The sequence below is a fragment of the Dysidea avara genome, chromosome 10, assembly GCF_963678975.1.
Source record: "Dysidea avara chromosome 10, odDysAvar1.4, whole genome shotgun sequence".
NCBI lineage: Eukaryota > Metazoa > Porifera > Demospongiae > Dictyoceratida > Dysideidae > Dysidea > Dysidea avara.
Genome location: NC_089281.1, coordinates 13,090,452 through 13,113,932, shown reverse-complemented (window position 1 = coordinate 13,113,932; position 23,481 = coordinate 13,090,452). Strand labels below are relative to the sequence as shown.

The following is a 23,481-nucleotide window of genomic DNA, read 5'->3' as shown; positions in this document are numbered from 1 at the left end:
TTGGAACCATAGGAGTGGTGATGCTAGGTCAACAGATGAGATACAGCTATAGTTAAGTATGAATATGGGGTGAAATAGGGAGCATAGAATCAATCATTGGGATTGCTGACCAGTAAGTGTAAGTCAAGAGCACTAGCTATGTCACAGACAGTCTTTTTTTTTTCTAGCAACCTATTGGAAGTGTACTGAAGCACTTTTGGGCTTGGTTATACCTAACCAATACTGCAAGACACCATGAAGGTATTGTGAGGCTGGTTTTAGATATTTTGGCCAGAAAAGCCCAAACTTTCATGATCTCTAGTATACAGTAGTACTTTGTGTGGCCCTGTGGATCTTCAGTTCTGGTTGTGTTGATCAATATGTATCAATTAGCTATTTTCTGTACAAGGGTTTTCTAATAGCTACAGCCCCATGACATAGTTATGGAGTGGTTGTACAAGACCAAGCTGAGGTCTAGCTCATCCTTATTGCATTTATTGCACATTACCTCATTTAATAATGATGGTCCTCTCTCCATTATTATGATGGTTGTCTCTCTTTTGTGCAGCATGAAAGTCACATATTAAGTTATTAACATGATGCAGGCAGCCATAGCTAGTAATAGACTATTAATGTAATAGCTAGCTACTTGGGAGTCCATGACAGTTCCTTGTTTGACATCATGCGTTCACTAATTTGTTATGACATTGCACAACACTCTGCGTATAGAAATATAATACCTGTAATAGCAAAAGGTCACCTGACATTAAGTCCCATTTTATATTGTGACGTCATTTTGGAGAGAGGTCATTTGTATACTTATTGATTACACCTTTCAGCAAGAGTGGGCCTGTTGTAAAAGCGCAGTGAATCACTGAGGTAAGAATTTCTAATATCTGTAAGTGTCCACTGTTTTTTGTTTCATGTACTTTCGCGTAGTACTACGCTACCTTTTGTATTTTAGGTGGGAGAAACTGAGAGTCTAGTGTAGCCATTTCGTTCTGAATCCCCAGGAGGGTTGCAGAAATGCAAACTAGCCCAGCTGCAAACGGTACTAGTGCACCTGTCGCAGCTAGCAATCGCACAACAGGCGCAAGGAAAACATCTTGTTCGCGGCTTGTTTGCATCATAGATACTAAATACATAATGGATTGGAAACGCAATACATTTTACGGTTACGGGCTCGATACGGTCACGTGATTTATGGCAACGTTACCAAGTGTACAAACTGCAGTTGTTCTTAACACTGAGACTACTATTACAGGTTTTATAAAGCGTTAAATCATTGCTAAATGATTCAGCTATTTATTGGTTTGTGACTGAAGGTTAGTCGTTTCGTACAACCGAAGGTGTGAAGGAAGGAACGCGAAATTTGTGTTCAAAAACTACTGTGGGGGTTTTAGTGCATAGGGCGTATTACGTACGAAGTTTTAGAAGTGCTGAACAGTTTCGCCACATCGTAATGAATACAAAATATTTATTTTTAGCACTGTACAGCAGTTACTTTCCGTAAGCGAAGCGAAAGAATGGCTACATGACGGTAGTAGCTGTGGGGGTTTTCCTGGCTTTGTGAAAACAAGTCTAGCGATACATGCTATACTAAAGAAAAGTTCATACCTTCGAGAGTGCTAAAAAAAGGATGAACGAATTAAAAAAGACACCTGTTTTCGAGAAAACTCTGGGCGAATTCGACAAAAATGTATTGTGCCTATTGAAAATGCTGCTGTGCCCCGTAAATGTCATCACGTGACCGTATCGAGCCCGTAACCGTAAAATGTATTGCGTTTCCAATCCATTATGTATTTAGTATCTATGTTTGCATGCAACCATCCAAACGATCCCCGGGATTCAGAACGAAATGGTAGATTCTCAAAATCGATGGCTTTTGGATGTATACCTAACCCTTCCCCCCACACAAATCCGAAAAAGAAATAAAACAAAAGGTATCACTATTTTTTATTTCTTTTGTTATTGGGGGTCTTTGTGGTTTTTTAACCCATGCTGTTGATTTCAGTTCCATTTGAACACTTTTTCTCATTATTCCATGCCAGTTTTGAAATAAACTGTGAGCTTACAGCTAGCTGAAAATAGGCTTGAGCTTCATCTTACACTTAACGCGTAACTCGTATTGTGACAGAACTGAAATCAACAGTATAGTCGATTGCAGAATTACTTGTACTGGGCAGCTGCCATCAAATGCACTTTTTCACGGTACTTGTTTCTAGCAGCTTAGGTAGCTAAGGGTCATGCAAACAGCAATATTGAAAAACTATGCTGTACAGTGAGTAACTATTTCTGTAAGATCAATGTGCTACCAGTTTCTTGCTCAAATTTGATGAGGGTGGGTCCAGTGGTTATTTTATTGTGTTTTCCAGTGACTTGCAGATGTATTATAACTGTTCATTGGCTAACTCATGGATGTAATACTTCAGTGAACGAAACTGTATTGAGGGTTAAACAGACACATGATCCCACAAGGGCCCATGGTTACTGTGTGTGTACAAGGTTTAGGTGTGTGCATAGATATACAGGGGTCTATACACAAGTAAACCCAATTTGAGGTTTGGCCTGTTTTAAAATGGGTTGTCCATTTTAAAATGGTTTGAAAGTAGCTGACAGGATTTACTATCATTTAGAGAGACTCTTGCTATTATCAAAACTGGTCATCCCATTTTAAAACTGGTCAATCCATTTTGTAACTTATAGGTAGTAGATTTACAGCAGCTGCTTCAAAGGGGCAGTGTGGCACTATCAAAGCCATTTAACCTTGATGATTTAATGGGGGTAGTGAAATAATGCAAGTCACAAAGTAGTTACTCAGATCATGAGTCTTGTTAGTAATGGATGCTAATGGACACTAATGGACAATGTTAGTAACCAGATAATAATGGTATACATTAACACCCACAGAAATGCTAATGTGTTATTTTGACTTTCACCTCACCTTTTCATAAAAGGTGAATTTCAATGAGTTGATTTGTTGTCCTCCATTCTTCTTGCTTCATAAAAGGTATGATACGCCATAAATGCTCACTCGCAACATAAGTTCTGCATTATTTCACCAGCCTAGTAAAATCATTAACACCACCTTAAATGGCTTTGCTAGTGTCACACTACCCCTTTAAACATGAGCTTGTAACTGTTGCTGTTACCTGTCATCAGTAAGCTATTTAGTTATTATTTCAGTAGATTGTGCTATAATGTGTGTAAACCAATCTGTAATAATTCCTTTAGCTACCAGCTACAGAGATTAAATACCACCAAAAGTCACAAAACTTGTACTGCAGAGAATGGCCAGACTCCAACCTAAAGTGAAATCAGCAGCAGGTAGTAAAATGGATCCTTTAGTTTTGAATTGTTCTGTAGAATGACAATTAGCTTGTTACAAGTTCCATTATTATGCTGACCCATTTTAAAACTGGTCAACCCATTTTAAAATGGTTTATAGATTTTAAATGGGGTTGTGACATACACAGGTATGCACACGGAACACACTTGGTACGTTTCACTATATACCCTTAACTTAAAAAATGATGTGCAGTTACACGGAGTTGAATATATCTCTTTAAAAGTCAGGCTACATATATGCATACAGGTTTTTCCTTTCCATGTAGGGGTTGTCCCGGCTTGTATGGAGTCCTATATGCATATTGGAGTATATGCGTGCATGGGACAAACATATTACACAATGCACCAAATGTATTGCACCATACACATATGGGCTATCCTGTATAGGCCAGCGTTGAAACCGGGTCGGGTCATCCGGGTCTGACCTGGTTTACAATTTATCCGGGTCTGACCCGGATTGGATCACGTGAGAAACGAAATTGTTCGTTTGATGACGTGGAACTTATAAACGCTATCGCGTAGCTCTTTCGTGAGCCACGCCTACTTATCGCATTACCAACATATGCTCAGCCACGCCTATTTGTTAGTAAGTGCAGTATGTAGCACGAAACTGAGGGTATCTATGGTGAGGGGGGTAGCTATTGTCAGTAGGTGAAGACTTTTTTTTTTGTTTTTTGGTCTTCAACCTACAGCCTAGGCTGAAGTTGCAATATTTACTCAACACGAATCGAACGCTCAAAATGTAGACTCGTTCGCTCGCCCGAGACTAGCCGAAACACGTCTCGGCTTTAATTAATCCGGGTCAATCCGGGTCATATCCGGGTCAGTGGGTCATCCGGGTCAGCAGTAGTGACCCGGTTTCAACGTTGGTATAGGCCATCCATGACAAAATATGTGCATGGTCTGTAACGTGGTAACTCATATAGTTTATATGAACACAACACAAAAGCACTTATATATGCCCAATATAAATGTGTGATATTTGTTTTATGAATATGTCTATATTCTATAGATGACAGAATACAACTCTAAAAGTTATGCTATCAAGACATTTATTGCTGGTGGCATAGCTGGATGTGCAGCCAAAACTGCTATAGCTCCGATGGACCGGTTCAAGATTTTGCTACAAGTACACCATAGCCAGTACAAGTCCTACAATATATGGAGAGGACTTGGGGCTGTTGTACGCCATGAAGGCTACCGTGGACTTTATAAAGGAAATGGTGCAATGATGGTCAGAGTGTTTCCATATGCAGCCATACAGTTTGTAGCGTATGAGCAATATAAAAAATTGACGAAGCCTTATTTCTCTAGTAAAACTCAAACAAATAAAATTTTGTCAGGATCCTTGGCAGGAGTTACTGCTGTTTTGTGCACTTACCCCCTTGACCTTGTCAGAGCCAAATTAGCATTTCAAGTAGACCACAAACATTACAAAGGGATAACACATACCCTGGTCACTATTGTGAGGAACGAAGGAGGAGTGTTATCTTTATATAGAGGGATTGTTCCAACCCTTTTACAAATATTGCCTTATGCTGGACTTGCGTTCTATACATACGAAGTGTGCAAGTCTTATGTGCTGAGGAATATGAAGTTTTGCACTAAACCTTCACTGGATCAGTCAGGGACCGTAGTATTGACAGTACCAGCTAACTTGATTTGTGGAGGAATTGGAGGAGCGGTAGCCCAGACATTTGGGTATCCTTTTGATGTTGCTAGAAGAAACATGCAGCTATCTAAGGCACAAGATCAGCATCGTCGTAATCTACGAGCAACACTAAGAGACATTTTTAGACAGCATGGCATCACAGGAGGAATTTACCGTGGATTATCTATAAACTTTTACCGGGCAATTCCACAGGTTGCAGTTTCATTCACGGTCTATGACCTGATGAAGCAGTTACTTAACATTAGCAAACCTCTGTAAATAAATTGTGTATTAATTGTGTGCTGGTCAGAAAATGTGTTATTTACTATTTTTTATGTATTTATTTATTTATTTGTTAAGAAAGAACCATCATTACTGATGGGTACGTATGTACAAATAAAGAAGGGGGGGGGGGGATGGCATGTGGTGGACAACATGTGACAACAAACTGGACCATATAAACAGCCAGCTGGGCATGGGCAACTGGGCCATGTGAGGCTACACAAACAGACACCTGGTGAATTGGTATTTATTATTAAACACCATCATGATTGTGAAGAACATAATCTACATGTATATGGATGGGACCTTGGTCAACATGCGACCACATATCTGACCAACTTGGGTCAACTGTGGGCATGGCAAGGAAAATGAACACGCTAATTATAAAACTAAAATTACAGCTAACATACAAATTAAAAACAGTCCAGGTTGATTGTCCATTCTTTGGAGTTTCTATCATTGAAAATTATTCTCTGTGAACGCCAGAGACTGAGGCACTGGCATTTCATTCAAAAGTCCTCTAGCACTCGCTTTAGAAAATATGGGTACTTACTGGGTAAAATTAATCACATCTTTAATTCAATAGAATTGGGTAGAAAATGACCCAAAACACTAACTTCCACAGTTCTGTAGCAGTGAGAAATCTTCAAATGATCTAACTCAGCCAAAAGTTGCATATATTCAGGTTTAAATTGTTTTTGGGTATGTGCAGATTCAATATGTTTTATTGAGTCAAGTGGGCTTGTAAGCTCTATGATACCCATTGATGAAGAGAGTCTGTTATAGATGACAATATCGGCAGGTCAATTCAGTGCATCATGCATGTACTAGCATTCAGTGCTTAGTGGGTAGTTGTATATGTTTTATTACTGTGCAAGACTTCAAAGTTGTATACTACATTTTGCACTGGTATGACTATTAAAGGTTTATGTTGAAATACTCTAATGGAACAGTCAATCACCCTAATAGAACAATCACATTCAAACTGTAAGGCTAGTCGGTTATCATCATTGTTCAACTATCTCACTAGGGACCTGCAGAGAGGCAACAAATTAGCCTGTGGCACAGGGAGTCAGCCAGAAACCTGAAAAACTATGCTGCAGAAAAAATCCCAGACCAAGCAGTGACTTTATCCACAGACTCGGAACTTGTAGTCTAGGCAAGTGCCTGAGGAGCCACACAGCCTGGGATCTAGGATTTCCTCTGCATTCAGCCAGTGCTTAACAATTGTGACTTCTCGTTTTTTCATTAGCCTGTACCAACACAGTCTAAATATGTGTCTTAGAGTGTTTTACTGATTTAAGGTTTTACACTGAGCACAATTGCTGAAGGTCTGTAATTTAAACCTGAAATTTTCCTGGGGGGCATGCCCCAGACTCCGACCATGCATCCGGATGTCTTTCAAAGTTTGCCGGAAGCAAGTACTAGGGAAGATGATACATAAGGCAAAAATTTCCTGGGAGAGCACTGATGTTCCCAGATTTAAGTGTGTATGCACAGAAAATTTGGAACCTGTGGACCGTGAGAAACTGAGGGCTACTGAGCTAGGGTCCGCAACGCGAAAAATCGATATCCTCCAATCAACTACCTAACTATTGTCATGTGTTAGGCTAAGTGTAACTTGAATAACACCAGCGTGGCAGCCAAGTTTGTCACTTTCTTCTGGTAGAAAACGATACAAATATCTTAAAATCACGTGATTTTTCGTTGCAGCAGTTCGTAGGGTTCTTCGTATGCCACGATATTCACTCTCAACATTGTTCAAGTAGTTTATCATCAACTCAAAGTATTGGTGGTTTGATTTTATTGGTCAGTTTCCGGTGGCAGCACGATCTGTGCAGCTTTTTGGCGACAGACAAAATATTTCTTGTTCTGGAGCACAGGACAAGCAGAGCAGCAACTGCGCCGTGGGTCAGCAATGACCAGTACTAGGTAAAGTACCTGCATGCGGAGTATGGTTATAATTGAAGCTTGTTAGCCATCTGGCTGAGCCATCTATATGCTGAAATTCGGCCAAAATGACGCGATTTTTGCAAACAAATACCAGAATGGTTGATACATCAGTGAGACAGTCTCCAACAGCAAGGTTACGAAGCTTATAAACACCTAACAATACGGCCATCTCGCCCAGTAAACGCATAGAGCAATCCAATGCATGAAATAGGCACTCACGTGATCGATATTCAAATCTCGGAAAATACAACCATAATTTATTCCAATGACATTAAAATCACTTGGAATCAAGTGACAATCAGTTTGTGCGCATTAGGTTCAGCATCTCGATTAACCCAGCAGTCTGAGACTCTCCCTATGATGCCATCACAGCATAAAACACACCTGCACTGGCCCAGACCACGCCTGAGTGAACAATTAACACAAATATTTACAAAAGGAGCACACTGCTTGGTTCCTATTCAGAAATGAAAGCGATTTCATGAGTATTTCTGCTATTTGAATTTCGATCACGTGAGTGCCTATTTCATGCATTGGATTGCTCTATGCGTTTACTGGGCGAGATAGCCGTATTGTTAGGTGTTTATAAGCTTCGTAACCTTGCTGTTGGAGACTGTCTCACTGATGTATCAACCATTCTGGTATTTGTTTGCAAAAATCGCGTCATTCAGTTTGGCCGAATTTCAGCATATAGATGGCTCAGCCAGATGGCTAACAAGCTTCAATTATAACCATACTCCGCATGCAGGTACCTTACCTAGTACTGGTCATTGCTGACCCACGGCGCAGTTGCTGCTCTGCTTGTCCTGTGCTCCAGAGCAAGAAATATTTTGTCTGTCACCAAACAGCTGCACAGATCGTGCTGCCACCGGAAACTGACCAATAAAATTAAACCACCAATACTTTGAGTTGATGATAGACTACTTGAACAATGTTGAGAGTGAATATCGTGGCATACGAAGAACCCTACGAACTGCTGCAACGAAAAATCACGTGATTTTAAGATATTTGTATCGTTTTCTACCAGAAGAAAGTGACAAACTTGGCTGCCACGCTGGTGTTATTCAAGTTACACTTAGCCTAACACATGACAATAGTTAGGTAGTTGATTGGAGGATATCGATTATTCGCGTTGCGGACCCTAACTGAGCTGAGCTAGTTGGTCCATAGATTATAGACACACCGTGTGTCTATATCATCACCAAAATAGCTAACTAGATAAAGATTCAAGTTTGCTCGGACGCAGACACGGACATTTTCAAAATACACTTGTGACACTCCCCTACCTAGTTTTTGCTACCGGTAGCTAGGGCTTCGCGTACTGAAGCATAGCGCTTATCCATTTCTAAGCGCATGTGCGGAGGATAGGCTAGCATCATAACACATGCTCTGGAAATCTAATGTTGAGTTATATCTCGAGTTATATAAATCGTAGAGATTCAGCTGGTGTGCCCCAGATTAGTCTCGCAGGCCAGAACCAGGATCTCACAGCGAAAACAACGTCAGGTTTGTAAACAACTGTATTAAATGTCCGTGTCTGTCTCCGACTGTCCGCTTTTCTGTCTATGGTACTATCACCATATGCAAAGAGTGAAACTTGGTGGACATAACCATGGTAACCCGCTACAAATGACTGATTGTTTAGTCAGCATTCACCTCGGAAGTAGTCTCGTGCCAGACTGCTAATTTCATTTTTGTCTGCCTGTGTACGAGACTTCGAGAATTACACCAGAAGCCCTCGACCAGAAGTTAGTGATATGCAGTAAAGACAAGGCTTCGCCCTTCACACTTGTATGTAGAGATTTGTTGCTTTTTAGGTTTGAGCTCTTTTAAATTGTATGCTCACGTGAGATAATCTATATACTGTGACGCAATCTCCTGGTGTGTATAGTGGTGATACAGCCATAGATTATAGAGGGCTATAAGGCCCAGGATAGAAAACTAATTTTTACATGCGCATTCAGCACTCCTCACCTACGCTATCCTCGTTTCGCTGCGCGTAAACTTTATGGTTTCGACTGGTGGAAGATTTCGCTGTTCTTGTAACCAGCAAATTAGTGTTTGTTGTTTAGAGCTGGGTTAGTTACCATCTACACTAATTGGAGGCTGGACTGGGTAGGGATGCTGGAGAGTAGTAAACAACAGCGTAAGAAAATTCAGGTTCAAAGGTGAAATATGGTGTTTCAAAATGGTTGTGCAAATTTCCTGAAGAAACAGAAAGTGTAGCATTGTTTCTTTGCTGCTGTTTACACCACTTGTAGCAGGTAGAGTGTAGTAGGCTAGCTAGATATTCACTACTTCGCTGTATATTTCCACTGCTTCGATAAAACGTCAGAAAACAGGCACTACTTTGTGCTATTGTTTAGCTCAAGCTGAGCAGTACTGTAGCTTAAAATTTGTTTCAATGTATCACACATTTCTTTGGTTGTGTAAATGCAGTGACGAGAAGTTGGCTGATAGCACTGCTGTTGAATCATTAGCTGGTGTGTACCTGCCATTGTCACCTGTCGCAAACAATATTTCTCCCAGTACACATAGACACACTGTGTTCTTGTTCAGTACACAACGCAACACAATAAACAATGTAAAAGGAATGTCCGCGCCTTCAAACTGGCCTTCAAACAAGCGAGAGAAAGCCAAACACTCACTCAACAAATTTCCCAATCTATTGGCGCACCGTAACTAGGATAGGAAAATAATTTAACGGGTATTTCCAATCCATTAGGAACGCATACATTATCTATACTTCCACTAACATCTTAGTCTCGCGTGGCCACACCGCTTTTTTCCGTGTATTGGGTGGGGAAAAAAAGGGTCTGGTGCAACTCCAATAGCTGTTTACTTCTGAACCGTCCCCAGATGCTGGGGACGCTAATTGAATAACATTAGTCACAAAGGAGGTGCCATGACGTCAGTAAACCAATGAAGTATTCCTACACTCCTGCTCCAGTTGTGAGTCTTGTTATACGATGAGGATGAACTTTCAAGACGCTATAAAAGAGACATCGGAGCAAATTAAGATTCATTTAAAGGATAAACAGATCCCGAGTTTACTTACTGACGTCATCGGCTCCTCCTTTGCGGCCAATGTTATTCAATTAACATCCCCAGTGTCTGGGGACGGCTCAGAAGTAAACAGCTATTGGAGTTGCACCAGTCCCTTTTTCCCCCTCCCAATACACGGAAAAAAGCGGTCTGGCCACGCGAGACTACTAACATCTTTTGTAAACTCTCTTATAAATGTTTGTAGAGAAAAGTTGATCACTGTGAGGTGTATAGTAGCATAAGGTGATGTCATAACTCGAAGCAGGGCCGCCTAATTGTTATTGAGGAGTAGTCCATGTCACTAATTTGCACTTCAAAGAGCATAGATCATTTTGAAGTTGAATATGTTTGTGTCGCTAGTCATAATGACCAGAGGACTTTACCATAAACCATTTCGTGGCACTAGAGAATCATGTAAGGCTGATTGTCACAACAAATTTTAATGTCACATGATAGTTTTCTATCCTGGGACTTTTGCCCTCTATAATCTATGATACAGCGCTCAGTGATTCCAGTGTCATTAACTAAATGACTGTCTTAATGAAGTCAAGGTGAGCAGTCAATGATCCAGCGGTTGTCCGTCAATATCGCCTTGCGTCCATGTTTAAACATTTTATTAAATGTGCCCCTTAATTTAGTACATATACTGATGTTAAGCCCTGCATGCACCCAGTATGGGCTATGTGGGGATTACAACAGCAAAAGTGTGTTTGCTCAATCCCCGAATAATTATTAGCTACTGCCTATTGTTTAATTCCCCCCTTTTGTGTGTTTTGTTTTATTTACATGAAAAGTGACGTGAAAGATGCTAGTTGTGATAGCTAACTCTACGTGATTAAATTTTGTATGTCAACACACTGGACCCTAGCATCTTGAGCCTTATCCATAATTACGTTGAAAAACAAAAATGGCAGTGGTAAATGGGGACAGAGTATTGGGAGAGATGACGGTTTGCTATGAAAACATTATAAATTCAAACAAAGACACAAGTGAGGTATACTGTATATGCTTACTTAAATGTGTATCATTGAATAACTTTAGTCTGCTTTCACCAGGTAGTCCCGTTTCGTACTGCCACAATACATTTACTGGTGATACAACAGGAATTGCGGCTCAATGTGTATCATTCCGACACCCCTGCTGCTCAATGAGCAACTACAAAAAGTGATGTCATAATTGATGATTGTGGGGGGGGGGGGGGGGGGTACTTTTACATGCAGTCAATAACTAAACATTTTTAGTGGTTAGTTCGACTTAAAAACCATTAAAGGTAGGGCATTTACTGTACACTGCTTGTTTAATAGCAGAGGAAGTAGGACATGCATACACACTGCTTACTTTAATTGCATAATTATTATTCAGAATTCTCTATAGTTGTAATACAAAACCAGCGAACACTTCATGTAAGCTTCAAGAAAATGTATTTTGTTTTGAAAGAGCTCCTGTTGGGCACTGATTTTCCTTATTTCGCCAAGAAATCCAGGGACGTTTACAATGTATATACTCTCGAAGTCTACAGTTATATGTAGCATTATTGGCTGGTTTTGTAATGCGATTATTGAGATGATAGTAATGCGCAATTAAAGCATGTCCTGCTTCCTCTGGTTTACTGGATGAGTTCAGCACAAAACTAGCGACATTGGCTCAGGAGATATTTAGATAGCACTTCATGTACATTTAAAGGTTGTGTATTTTATTTTGTTAAAGTACTTGGATTTTTTGACAAAATATAAAAAAAAACGATGTTTTATGTGTATATTTAAGAGCTCTTTCAAAACAGTGGTTTCCTTTAAGCTCACATGAAGTAATACGCTAGTACTGATTAAGCAGGAAATGATGAGCACTGTCTATAATGCAGTCTTTATACATCATCCTAGAGACTTGGCACCTTTACAGAATAATATTAGTCCATCTAGCATCAAATACAGCATTAAAAACGAGGCAGCTGGATATACAAATTTAAAAGAATCATCAAAACTCACCTGCCAGCCTGCCCAACCACAGTCACAAGGCTGAAGGCCAAATGAAGCAGCACACGGCTACCATTTTCCACCACAATAACAGACTCACCTGTGGCATGTGGCTTTTGTGGTTCCGATGGGTGTGTGCCATGTGCACCTTGTCTTCCCTTTATCTTCAATCAGGCTAGTCGTCATCTTCTTTGTGCAATTGAAGCATTACTTTTCCTATCAACACTTGTATTAAGCAGCATAGTTAGATGCCACAAAATTATACGCTACTAAGAGGTGTTGGACACCCAATAGATACCTGTAACTTCATGAAAGGTTCAAGACCATGCCCATTAATGATCTTGGTTGATTAATAATGATTGAACGTGGAGACCATCCCTCTTAACAATCTATATGCTCGGCACAATGACCATGCCCCTTATTGGTCTAGCTGTGTTTGTAATGGCCAGCATAGTGAAAATATAAATAGTGACCACGCCCCTTGATACACAGATACTCTAATACAACAGTCATCCTAATAGAACAGTCACATGTGGTGGGATCCAAGTAATAAAAGTAGTGAAATAAGAGATGAATGATGTGCTATATAGGAGGTCTCTAATCACTTTAGAGAACTTCTCCAGAGGTCTCTAACTGTTTTTATCGCTTAGATCCCTGCTTTATTTAAAAATATATATATCTAAATATCCACTAGTGAACTACTTGTTTACTGTTAAGTAAATGGCTAGATTGCTAAGAGGTGTAGTCTCTGTACTCTATTGCTATTAGTCCACCTACATCTTTATTTGATGGGTGTGGTCGTGAACGGGATCCCAATTGCAAAAGTGCAGATATCTAGCTAGTATACCTCTTATAGTAGCACCAGGACTGAAGCGCTTCTGAAATCCAGCTCTGAAATAATTCTAAATATGCTGCTGAAAGAAAGTGTTGATACGAAAAATTAATGCATTGATATGGCTTTGATGCTTGAAGAAGAAGACAACCAACCTGAATGAAGATAAAAGGAAAGACAAGGTGCAGAGGGAACACACTTGTCGGAACCCCAAAAGGCACATCCCACTGTTAAGTTTGTTATTGTGGCATAAAATGGTGACTGTGTGCTGCTTTTTTTGGCTTCTAGGCTCGCGACCGTGGTCAGGCAGTGAGTGAGGCAGACGAAATTTCAAGTTTTGGCGATTTAAAAAAATCTATATCAGGTCACCGGTAAGTGTTTTCTTGCATTTATTGCTGTATTTCATGTTAGATGGACTAATATTATTGTGCAAAGGTGATTTTTGTTGCGTAAGATGCCTCTAAGATGATTTTAAAGGTGGCATTTTAGGCAGCACACGTCACTTTGGGAGCGATCCCTACTTAAACAGTACTACCATACTGTTTGATACCAAGATACCTCCTCTGATATTACACAATCATAATGAAAATTGCCAACTCAAATGAAGAGACTACACACCTATTGTCCCTATATATCAGTTTTACACACCAGCAGGTAGGAAATTTGCATGAAAAGGCATCCCTTGCCCAGCAGAGGAGGTTGGACAAACTTTAAGTGCCACTAAAATAAATTATACGAAAGTCTGTTTTTATGGAGTGGAGTAAACAGCAGTCTTGATATAAAACAGTGTGAATTGTTTAGTTTGTTGAGTGTTGTACACAAATTTGAGGTCTGGACATTATGTCAATGTCAGTGCCAAAGTTCTATTGGATTTTATTCTTAGCTCATTCTAAAAAATGCAGTCTAGCTATGTAAGACCAATAGTCTGTGCCACTAATTCAGCTGGATAGAATTTTAATATGTTGACCTATGACAACAAGTCTTCCTCTTACTAAAGATATTAAATGTTGTGCCATAAGTGCTGACAGCTTCCATACATATTGAAAGAAAGAGGAAATCCTCTTTATTTGTTGTAAAACTGGAATTGGTCCCAAATTGTTTGTTATCACAGTATCTCACATAGTTTTGGTGCATTTATTAACCTTGTTCTATGTGTGTTCTGTAGATGCCCAAACACAATGATTTGAAGTCCTTCATTGCTGGTGGCATAGCTGGGTGTGCAGCCAAAACCACTACAGCACCAATGGACCGGTTCAAGATTTTACTTCAAGGCCGCCATGATTTGTACAAGTCCTACAATGTCTGGCAAGGAATGCGGGCTATTGTACGACACGAAGGCTTCCTTGGACTTTTTAAAGGAAACGGTGCAATGATGGTCAGAGTGTATCCATATGCCGGCATACAATTCTTATCATATGAACAGTATATAAGATTGACTAAGCCATATTTCTCCAGTCAAAATCACCTCAATAAATTAGTTTCTGGTTCCTTGGCAGGAATCACTGCTGTTTTGTTCACATACCCCCTTGACCTTGTCAGAGCCAAATTAGCATTTCAAGTGGACCACAAACATTACAAAGGGATAACACATACCCTGGTCACTATTGTGAGGAATGAAGGAGGAGTGTTATCTTTATATAGAGGGATTGTTCCATCCACTTTAGGAATGATACCTTATGCTGGACTTTCCTTCTACTCATACGAAGTAGTCAAGTCCTTTATGCTCAGAAATTTGAAGTTTTGTACTAGCAATTCATCAGGAACTTTAACAGTGCCAGCTAACTTTGTTTGTGGTGGACTTGCAGGAGCAGTAGCTCAGTCATGTAGTTATCCTTTAGATGTTGCTAGAAGAAACATGCAGCTAACTAGGGCACAAGATCACCATCGGCATAATCTACGAGCAACATTGAAACATATAAATAAAAAGTATGGTAAAAAAGGATTTTTCCGTGGATTATCTATCAATTATTACCGGGCCATTCCTGCACGTGCAGTTGCATTCACAGTGTACGAACAGTTGAAGCAAGTATTTAACGTTAGCAAGTCGTAATACTTGTTGTGTTGCTTTATGTGTGTATGTCAGAAATATTGACAAAGATGTGTATTTATTATGCGCGTATCAAAAAATTATGTATAATATTTTTTCTTAGCGCTGGCGCAATCCCGGGGATAGGTGTGTATGGTGGTAGTTGACCGGGTGAAGTAGAAATGGCTCAAATGCTGAAGGCACTCACTCAGCGAATGAAGCGTCACCAACTAAACGACTACCCTAACCAAGTTAAGGTGAGCGACCGTTTTGGCGACTGTTCTCCAGGCTTTTGCGCTGTGTTGTGTGAGTGTTATCATGCGAAACCACCCTGTGTTCTTGTTTAACGCTTAGAATCTGCTCTCTTTAAGTGTGTTAATGAAGTTGCTAGAATAATTTTAGTTTAGATCAATGTCTAGTATGACCCGCAGGGTGTCCTATTGTTTTGGGACAGCAAACGTTGATGTGTTCTTGTATTTCAGCCTGCTCCAGCGAGTGAAACTGTGGATACAGTTGAAGGGACGTCGTCGTCTTCGGACAGCGAGGAAGAACAGGAGAAAAGCCCAACAAAACAAGGCAAGACAGTTTTAATGATTCAATCTTAGTCATGCATTTGTAACAGGTGTGAAGCATGCTGAAAAGAGAAGACACCTGAAGAACACTAGTTGTAGTTCATCAAGTGATGAAGAGTTACGAGACCTCCATAAAAAGCCTAAGGTGTACTGCCAACCTGGACAATGCCACTCACTACCACCCCTTTATGCAAGAAAGAGGGTAAAAATTCTTCCAGCCAGTAAAGCAGCTTCTATCAATAGACCATGTATTGATTTTTATAAAATGCAAAGCTCACGACGAATTCCCATGGTGAGCCCACAAGTTTACATTACACTGTGTGCTATTCTCCCTCATCCACTAGGTAAAACGACCAATTCACAGAATTAAGCCGGTCACTCATCATTCTTTTGTGAGTTGAACTGTTATGCTCCCGTTGTTATCAAATGATTTGTAAATTATGTTCCCAGAAGTGTTGATTTGTGCCTTCAGCATTGGCTTTGTTCTTATCTGCTCTTTTGTTCTCTAGGCACCTTACTCACGGGGTGTACAACTGGAATTGCCTAAGGTAAAAACACAACTTTTAGTTCAATTATAGGTTGACAACCACACTGTATCACATGTTCAGATCACCAAATTAGTTTCAAATTATGGCTAAGTCCATTTCATTCATTGAATGTTTGCAGTTTTTGTTCAGAATAGTATTGTTTTGTGACCACAAGATAACACTTAGTGTGTTTATGACACATTTAATATTCTTTTGTATCTTCTTGTAGCCTATGATGGATAGATTTAAGCCAGTGGTCCAGACTTAACAATGTGTCCAAGATACTTAACAAAGATTGCAACCCAAAGTCCACTTCTTGTGTTTTTTGTATCCTTCCATGCTAACTCCCTGACCATTTTATTTCATGTCCAATTTTATCAAATTTTATGTAAAGATGTACGTACATTAGAAATATATATAGCTCCCTTTATGACAATTTTATTTTTAATTTACAGATGTCCTGTATATTGTTATATTGACTCCCAAAAGTAATCTGTCATTGTATATGGTGTGACTCGTGTTGTGTCAAAGTCAAACGTCTTTACGTCTCCAGTTGATGTTTTTATATCTGGTCTTTGTTAAGGGTGACTGTGAATATGGTGTGTTTTAGAAAGGATACAGCCTCTAATGTGGTCCTGCTGTGCGTTAGGATCAATGACTACCCCTGGTAGAATATGTTGCATAATCTGCAGCTTCTTACTAAAAAATGTGTCACTTAAATTGTATTTTTGGCATGCATATTAGAGTCTTACTTTACTGCCAGTGCACGTCTTTCTGTATTTTCTTTATCTTCCAGTTGTTGGCTCTTCTTCTTTTCCAATTCTGTTTGTAATTCCTGAAGTTCTGTATTTCATGTAAAGCCCACTATAAAGCCTTGTAATGATTAACAACATACTAAGGTTTCTTGACATATATTGTCTTGTGAGACCTGTCGGTGCCAAATTGCCATACAAACCCAATAGGAAAACAGCAGCAGTTGTTGCCAACCATGTATTCCAGTATTTTTATAGCAAACACTCACACGGCAAGGTAAAGTGATGTTTGCATGGGCACAAGTAATGGTCTAGTGAATTTAATAGAAACACGTATAATACCACAGGAATTAAGGTCGATTTGACAATTACCACACCCACATCCGCTGGTACCCGCCCCTAACCAAATACCAAATTATAAATATTAGCATATAAGTCTCCTCAACAAATCTACATAAGTATGTAATATTCCAAGCTTGTGCGGGGGTTAAGTAGAAGGTAAGCTATATGTGGTTGGCCGATAACACGGCATGTACCATATATGAGCCCACGTAAAATTCAAACTAACGTCTTTCCAAATCGCGAGCTTTCTCGGCTTTGGAATTAAGATGAGACGCTTCCCTTCTTTGTGCTCCTATGTCATCACTGTCCGACATGAGGGTCAGTATTTCTTCTCTGCATTTCCTCGCTTGTTCAATATCCTCAGTTCCAAAATTTCCCGCCGCCATCGTAAATCACGTGACAGCTTGTACTTTAAACTTAGCCGCATTGTTTGTACGGCGCGGAATAGTCACGAGGTTCATAAGGTGACTTAGCTGAGCTGTCCTTTTTGTAGCTGTTGACTGTTTCACGTAACTGGTGAGTAGGTCCCTTTTTCACTCGGTAAAGCGACGTTTTTTACTGTATATTTTTAGATTATTCGAAGATGAAGGCAATTGTTGCTTTAATGTGCCTAGCCGTGGCCTCGGCCGTCGAGTACAGTGCGGACTGGCAGGAGTGGAAGGACCTGCATGGCAAGACTTACGAGTGCGAACACGAGGAATTGGCCCGGTACACCGTTTACGTCGCAAACAAGGCTTACATCGAGGAGCACAACAAGAATGCTGATGCACATGGATACACGTTGAAAATGAATGAATTCGGAGATCTTGTAAGACCAGACCCACATGTGTACTTTTTATTCCACTTGATTGTTCTAGGATGCTACAGAGTTTGGTCGTCTTTTCAATGGATTTAAGGGCGTCCAGGCACAAGGAAGCTGCGGTGCCAAATACACCCCTGCAGGAAACATCCCAGATGCTGTTGACTGGAGGACTAAGGGATATGTTACACCAGTGAAGAACCAAGTACAAAATTAAGACCCCACATCTGTCGTACTTTAAGCAATTCTTTCTAGGGCCAATGTGGAAGCTGCTGGGCTTTCAGCACCACAGGATCTCTGGAAGGACAACACTTCAAGCAAACTGGACAGCTGGTCTCACTCAGTGAACAGAATCTTGTGGATTGCTCCCAAAAATATGGAAATCATGGTATGTCCAACTATTATTAAGGTGTTATGTGTGATATGTACTGTTGTTACACTGCAGGTTGTGAGGGAGGACTTATGGATGATGGTTTTGCATACATCAAGGATAATGGAATTGATTCTGAAGCTAGTTACCCTTACAGAGCACATGTAAGTCAAGGTGGGATATCCATTATTACATTATAATTGGGCATGTATGCTGTATAGGATGAGAAATGTGCCTTCAAACCACAAAATGTAGTAGCCAATGACACTGGCTGTGTGGACATCAAGTCAAAGGATGAGGCTGGTTTGACCGATGCCATTGCTCACATTGGACCTATCTCAGTTGCTATGGATGCCTCACATTCTAGCTTTCAGGTATAAGAAATTTCATATTCACAAGAAATTTCAAATACAACATATGTTACAGTTCTACAGCAGAGGTGTCTATGAGCCATTCTTCTGCTCTCAAACTAGGCTGGATCACGGTGTATTGGCTGTTGGCTATGGCACTGATGAAGGCAAAGACATCTTCATCGTTAAGAACAGGTACTGCTTGTTTGTCTTCTTGTTGTAACTGTTACCACCTTCTGTTTCAGTTGGGGAACAAGCTGGGGAATGGATGGCTACTTCAACTTGATCAGGGGAAAGAACAAGTGTGGAATTTCCACAGCTGCTAGCTTCCCAACTGTCTAAACGTTGATTGGAATATTTAACTATTATCTAATTTGGATGTATTGTATTTTTGCGTGTGAGCCCTACCCACATTCTTGCACGTGAAAAGTCCCTTGTAGAAGTTGAAATCGAAAATGAAAGGCGTTGTAGTGGTGGTGTTCTTCACGGCGTTTCTTGGCGATCATTTTTCTTATGCTGCCTTGAACGAGGTAGACGTTCCGATTCCTGTTGAAGGTAAATGTTATAGCTATGTAGGTCAGTGTGCTGACCGCGAGTATGAATGAGGCTCGCGCGACGAGCGTATGGTCCAACTGGTACAAACCGTAATGGGGCGTCTTTATGTACAAAACTTCCTGGCATACCTGTGCTTGCAGCTGGTAGCTGATCAAGTTGTAAGTATTAGCTAAGATGCTTTCCAGTAGAAGCATAGTACAAAACAAACAAAAAATTACACTGTAGCCCCTCCTCTCCCTTTTTGCTGACACAATCCTGACAAATTATATGCTTTACTTTGGTAACTTAACTAAACCGCATCCTTTGTTAACTTGTCTGGGGTCATGTGTAGTAGCTAATCCCATTGTGTGTTGATGTAGGTGTGTATCCAAGACACTGCAATGATTTTGAGAACTTGGCACATCCAGGACAGAGTGGAGTGATCTTGATACAACCAAATGAGAAGGAGGAGCCATTTCGGGTCTACTGTGACATGAACGACCATGGAGGTGGATGGGTTCGGATACAACATGCTTATAAGCACCACTTCAGTTTCAACAGATCATTGGCAAGTTATGAAGAAGGGTTTGGCTTATTAGATGGAGACGGATGGCTGGGTCTTGACAAAATACACCGACTCACTAATGGAGATTATAAAGCAGTATTGCTGGTGAAAATGACTGACTATAATGGTCGTGAATATTATGCACAATACGACACCTTCATCGTGGAAGGTGCTGACAAGGGGTACCGACTAACAGTTGCCAACTATAGTGGTGACGCAGGTGATGCACTGTCCTATTCCTGTAATGCAACGTTCAGCACGTATGATGTTGATACCGATGATTCCTCCCATAATTGTGCTTCATACTATAAGGCTGGTTGGTGGTACAAGGACTGCTTTCGTGGCAAGCTGAATGGTGACAGTCCTAACCAAGTTTATGTGAGGTACACTCAGGGTCGTAGCAGATATCGTACCAGGATCAATACTGGCGTATTTCTGAAGTGGAATGGAAATGTGTTACGTCAAGCTGAGATGAAAATCAGATTGGCTTAGCAAAAATAGCCACAGGTGAACTGAGACAGTTGATTTTTTGTATTGCTGTTTTGTAATCTGAGCACGTGCCTTAAATGTCATTTATAATTCTGTGGCGCTTGCAATGTTGTTGTGCAACACCTTGCAAAGAGTCAAGGAGTTGTGCAATGCGCTTGCGCATAACGTGGTTTTAAGTACAGTGGGCTATAACTAGAACAACATGGCTACTCGGATGGATAGCGACGATGGTAGTGATTTACAACAGCAGAAAGTCGAAATTGAGGTGCTTAATGGTCAGTGCCTTGTTGTATTATCGAAAATTTATAATGCGATGGGTGTACTAGGAATATACGATAATGACATGACGATCATTAAGGATGATACTGAATATAAAGTAAGCTGGCTAAAGGTAACGATGTATAAATACGGAAATTTCATTTATCTGTAGATCCTTATAAAAATAGAGTATCCGTCTGCTCGTGTTATACTTGATGTTGCTAAAGAATCGACTACAACTGCACCACCTAATTATGCCCGCGAGATAGAATATTTTCCTCCTGTCTCTGTCCATATTAGATACCCGCCAAATTATCCCTCAAGTGACCCCCCTGAATTTAATCTCTCATCCAGGTGGCTGGATCCACTGTATCTTGACACTGTAGCAACTAAATTTCATGAGATGTTTGTACCAGGGTGCACTATTGTTTACGACTGGTTGTGCTTCCTTCAAGACAACCTAGTTGAGTTGTATGCTGAGTCACAACAGACATTTGCTTCAACTATGAATCAGTCATCCCAGTCTGATGTTACTCCTGCAGTGCAGCATCCTCTACAGATCTTTGTACGCAGTTCATCTATTATGACAGACGTTGAAGAGTACAATGAGTTTGAAAATCATAAAGAATTCCTGCAGGGTAAACATGAATGTACACTTTGTTTATGTGAGCTACCAGGCAGTGCATTTCCTGAAGTAAAATTGGACTGCAGGCACATCTTTTGCACTGAGTGTCTTTCATCACATGTAAAGGTATTTGTAGCAACATTGGTAGCTAGTATAGATGATTTGTGGCCCATGTGTTTGAAGGTACGGATGCAAACAGGAGGAGTAGGGAAAATGTCTTGTCCTGAAGTTGGGTGTGACACGAACCTTCCAGATCATGTGATCCGATATGTCTTATCTGAAGATGACATCACCAAGTCTGCTTGCATCATGTGATCTCTGACTGTACTATTAACATGTGTTATATTAGGTACGAGAAGTTGTTGGAAGAGCATAGTTGGGATGCAATTCCAGGAATGGTGTTCTGTCCCCGGCCAAAGTGTAATTCTAGGGTGGTGTCTAATCCACAAGAGAAGTTGGCAATATGTGCAGCCTGTCAATATCCATTTTGTAAAACATGTCGTCAGTTGTGGCATGGTGACACTGCTGTCTGTCCTGCTACTGTACCAGTATGTTTACATGTGTGTCTTGTAGTAGAACAAAGTTATAATCAATGTCTACGTAACGTATGATATGTATTTAAACAGCTGTAGTGCCTGCATAAAAAAAGTTTCTAACTATGTCAAGCAACCAACAGGGCTTTTCTTGCATATGTACTAGTTTAGTTGATGACTCAATAACTATATCTTCCTATAGTTAGCCAGTAAGAAGAATGATTCAGAGGAACCTGATGAAGACACTGATGCAGCCAAAGCTCCTATGAGTTTGGAAAGACAACAAGAATTAATGGTATTTGTTACTAATGACATGATTGTTAGTTTTACCCTATTGTATACCATCAGTCTCTAGCTTGGGTAAGAAGCAACGATAGTGTCAAGAGCTGCCCATCGTGTGGTTGGATTATACAAAAGTTTGGTGGTTGCAACAAGATGAGCTGTTCCAAGTGTTACAAATATTTCTGCTGGTTGTGTGGAAAAGTAATTGCCGGGTAATGATGACTTGTCAACCTGTACACCAGTTTAGTTTCACTCCATTTTACAGCTACTCACACTTTCACACTAACTCATCTTTAGGCTGTGTGCTGTTTACTGACGAAGACTATCTTCCTCCCAAAGAAGCAGATGATGTGGATTTACCAGAGACAGACCTGGAAGAGTTACTGGAACCTCCTTGTCCACGTTGTGCTACTGTGAGTTATCTAGCATGCCATAGACTCACGGTTGGTGTGTAATTGTCACCCCCTACCCGTTACTTTTACAGAAACAAGAGAAGAAAGCAGACTTGAATATGATGAGGTGTAGAAAATGTGGTTTCAAGTTTTGCTATAGGTGTAAAGAGCCTTGTTTTGGTAATTGGCATTTTAACAGTGACTATGGCTGCCCAGCACGGAGCAAGATCAAAGAAGATATTGCCTACTTCAAGTCACTGACAACACCAGATAGAACAGAACAGGAATTATAGGAGAATTATATTTTTTGTATTAAAGTCTAAAATACTAAAATCTAATTTTCCTATTTGTATAAATTTAAAGGTTTTATTTTATTAAAGTGATTTGCCTTCAAAGTTTATTGAGTCGGACAAAATACTCTAATTGAACAGTTACTGTACAATCATGTTTGGGTTGATATATGAAAGTAACATAGCAATCAAATGCTGGTCAATACAAAGTCTATAACACTATGAAATAGGCAAAACAAATTGACTGAGACATTAGCATATCCTATACAACCGTACAACAACAAAAAACAAGAGAAGTAAGACAATAGGATTACCCTTGTGGATTGTGCAATGGGATGAATGCTCTAATAGAGGATATTGTAATTTTACCTGCAAGTCCATACATGTACATTGTGCATTAATTGTCAGTTGTATCAGAAATCTTACATGGTTACAGTAAAATCTGTGTATTGAGGACACCTTAGGATCAACCAATAGTGTCCTGATTATCAAGGTATCCAGATCAGTTTACATTGCTAAGGGATGGATTCTATTGATGTCTAAAGTCAATAGTTACTCTAAGAGCAGTCAACCACTCTAATAGAACAGTCACAGTTAGGTGAACAAAACTCTCTAATAGAGCATTCACACATGAGAAATAAAGTATCAGTGCTTTACCATTTTATGACTTGGTGACAATCAATTCCCTACATCCACTATCATATCACACTACGGT

At 40.1% G+C, this 23,481-nt stretch overlaps 6 protein-coding genes and 1 pseudogene across 6 annotated transcripts; 6 read left to right on the top strand and 1 right to left on the bottom strand.

Moving 5' to 3' along the window:
- The first annotated feature begins 738 nt into the window (after window positions 1–738).
- On the top strand, window positions 739–5,367 carry LOC136237271 (solute carrier family 25 member 16-like). The gene is made up of 2 exons (XM_066027611.1): window positions 739–858; window positions 4,340–5,367. The coding sequence occupies exon 2, from the start codon at window positions 4,340–4,342 to the stop codon at window positions 5,255–5,257; it is 918 nt and encodes a 305-aa protein (XP_065883683.1). The 5' UTR covers window positions 739–858; the 3' UTR covers window positions 5,258–5,367.
- A 3,192-nt stretch (window positions 5,368–8,559) lies between these two features.
- Window positions 8,560–15,158, top strand: LOC136237272 (solute carrier family 25 member 16 pseudogene; annotated as a pseudogene).
- Window positions 15,159–15,181: 23 nt separating this feature from the next.
- Window positions 15,182–16,721, top strand: LOC136237274 (uncharacterized). Its single transcript, XM_066027613.1, has 6 exons — window positions 15,182–15,343; window positions 15,569–15,662; window positions 15,709–15,950; window positions 16,003–16,050; window positions 16,168–16,206; window positions 16,415–16,721. The coding sequence occupies exons 1-6, from the start codon at window positions 15,269–15,271 to the stop codon at window positions 16,451–16,453; spliced, it is 537 nt and encodes a 178-aa protein (XP_065883685.1). The 5' UTR covers window positions 15,182–15,268; the 3' UTR covers window positions 16,454–16,721.
- On the bottom strand, window positions 16,541–17,708 carry LOC136237275 (uncharacterized). Its single transcript, XM_066027615.1, has 4 exons — window positions 17,506–17,708; window positions 16,938–17,028; window positions 16,805–16,884; window positions 16,541–16,753 (listed from the first exon to the last, which is right to left on the bottom strand). The coding sequence occupies exons 1-4, from the start codon at window positions 17,663–17,665 to the stop codon at window positions 16,656–16,658; spliced, it is 429 nt and encodes a 142-aa protein (XP_065883687.1). The 5' UTR covers window positions 17,666–17,708; the 3' UTR covers window positions 16,541–16,655.
- Window positions 17,644–19,227, top strand: LOC136237270 (procathepsin L-like). The gene is made up of 8 exons (XM_066027610.1): window positions 17,644–17,795; window positions 17,852–18,087; window positions 18,137–18,283; window positions 18,334–18,466; window positions 18,524–18,612; window positions 18,670–18,822; window positions 18,875–18,993; window positions 19,044–19,227. Exons 2-8 carry the CDS (start codon window positions 17,863–17,865, stop codon window positions 19,138–19,140), a joined length of 963 nt encoding a protein of 320 aa, XP_065883682.1. The 5' UTR covers window positions 17,644–17,795; window positions 17,852–17,862; the 3' UTR covers window positions 19,141–19,227.
- LOC136237273 (fibrinogen C domain-containing protein 1-like) lies at window positions 19,221–20,469 on the top strand. The gene is made up of 2 exons (XM_066027612.1): window positions 19,221–19,353; window positions 19,713–20,469. The coding sequence occupies exons 1-2, from the start codon at window positions 19,254–19,256 to the stop codon at window positions 20,387–20,389; spliced, it is 777 nt and encodes a 258-aa protein (XP_065883684.1). The 5' UTR covers window positions 19,221–19,253; the 3' UTR covers window positions 20,390–20,469.
- A 58-nt stretch (window positions 20,470–20,527) lies between these two features.
- On the top strand, window positions 20,528–22,871 carry LOC136237269 (E3 ubiquitin-protein ligase RNF14-like). The gene is made up of 9 exons (XM_066027609.1): window positions 20,528–20,661; window positions 20,713–20,762; window positions 20,817–21,395; window positions 21,453–21,565; window positions 21,619–21,817; window positions 22,005–22,097; window positions 22,151–22,296; window positions 22,350–22,497; window positions 22,569–22,871. The coding sequence occupies exons 1-9, from the start codon at window positions 20,589–20,591 to the stop codon at window positions 22,767–22,769; spliced, it is 1,602 nt and encodes a 533-aa protein (XP_065883681.1). The 5' UTR covers window positions 20,528–20,588; the 3' UTR covers window positions 22,770–22,871.
- Window positions 22,872–23,481: the final 610 nt, after the last annotated feature.

Bases quoted from the DNA above. Each gene is read 5' to 3' on its own strand.
- LOC136237271 (XM_066027611.1), top strand. From the start codon at position 4,340: ATGACAGAATACAACTCTAAAAGTTATGCTATCAAGACATTTATTGCT.
- LOC136237275 (XM_066027615.1), bottom strand. From the start codon at position 17,665: ATGGCGGCGGGAAATTTTGGAACTGAGGATATTGAACAAGCGAGGAAA. The intron at 17,029-17,505 runs GTTAGTTTGAAT...CATGAAATACAG, and splicing joins AGCTCGCGATTTGGAAAGAC to AACTTCAGGAATTACAAACA. The intron at 16,754-16,804 runs GTATCCTTTCTA...AACAAAGACCAG, and splicing joins GCAGGACCACATTAGAGGCT to ATATAAAAACATCAACTGGA.
- LOC136237270 (XM_066027610.1), top strand. From the start codon at position 17,863: ATGAAGGCAATTGTTGCTTTAATGTGCCTAGCCGTGGCCTCGGCCGTC. The intron at 18,613-18,669 runs GTAAGTCAAGGT...TATGCTGTATAG, and splicing joins GTTACCCTTACAGAGCACAT to GATGAGAAATGTGCCTTCAA. The intron at 18,823-18,874 runs GTATAAGAAATT...CATATGTTACAG, and splicing joins CCTCACATTCTAGCTTTCAG to TTCTACAGCAGAGGTGTCTA.
- LOC136237269 (XM_066027609.1), top strand. From the start codon at position 20,589: ATGGCTACTCGGATGGATAGCGACGATGGTAGTGATTTACAACAGCAG. The intron at 21,396-21,452 runs GTATTTGTAGCA...ATGTGTTTGAAG, and splicing joins GTCTTTCATCACATGTAAAG to GTACGGATGCAAACAGGAGG. The intron at 21,818-22,004 runs GTATGTTTACAT...ATCTTCCTATAG, and splicing joins TCTGTCCTGCTACTGTACCA to TTAGCCAGTAAGAAGAATGA.
- LOC136237273 (XM_066027612.1), top strand. From the start codon at position 19,254: ATGAAAGGCGTTGTAGTGGTGGTGTTCTTCACGGCGTTTCTTGGCGAT. The intron at 19,354-19,712 runs GTAAATGTTATA...GTGTTGATGTAG, and splicing joins CGTTCCGATTCCTGTTGAAG to GTGTGTATCCAAGACACTGC.
- LOC136237274 (XM_066027613.1), top strand. From the start codon at position 15,269: ATGGCTCAAATGCTGAAGGCACTCACTCAGCGAATGAAGCGTCACCAA. The intron at 15,663-15,708 runs GCAAGACAGTTT...CATTTGTAACAG, and splicing joins GAAAAGCCCAACAAAACAAG to GTGTGAAGCATGCTGAAAAG. The intron at 16,051-16,167 runs GTGAGTTGAACT...TTTGTTCTCTAG, and splicing joins CGGTCACTCATCATTCTTTT to GCACCTTACTCACGGGGTGT.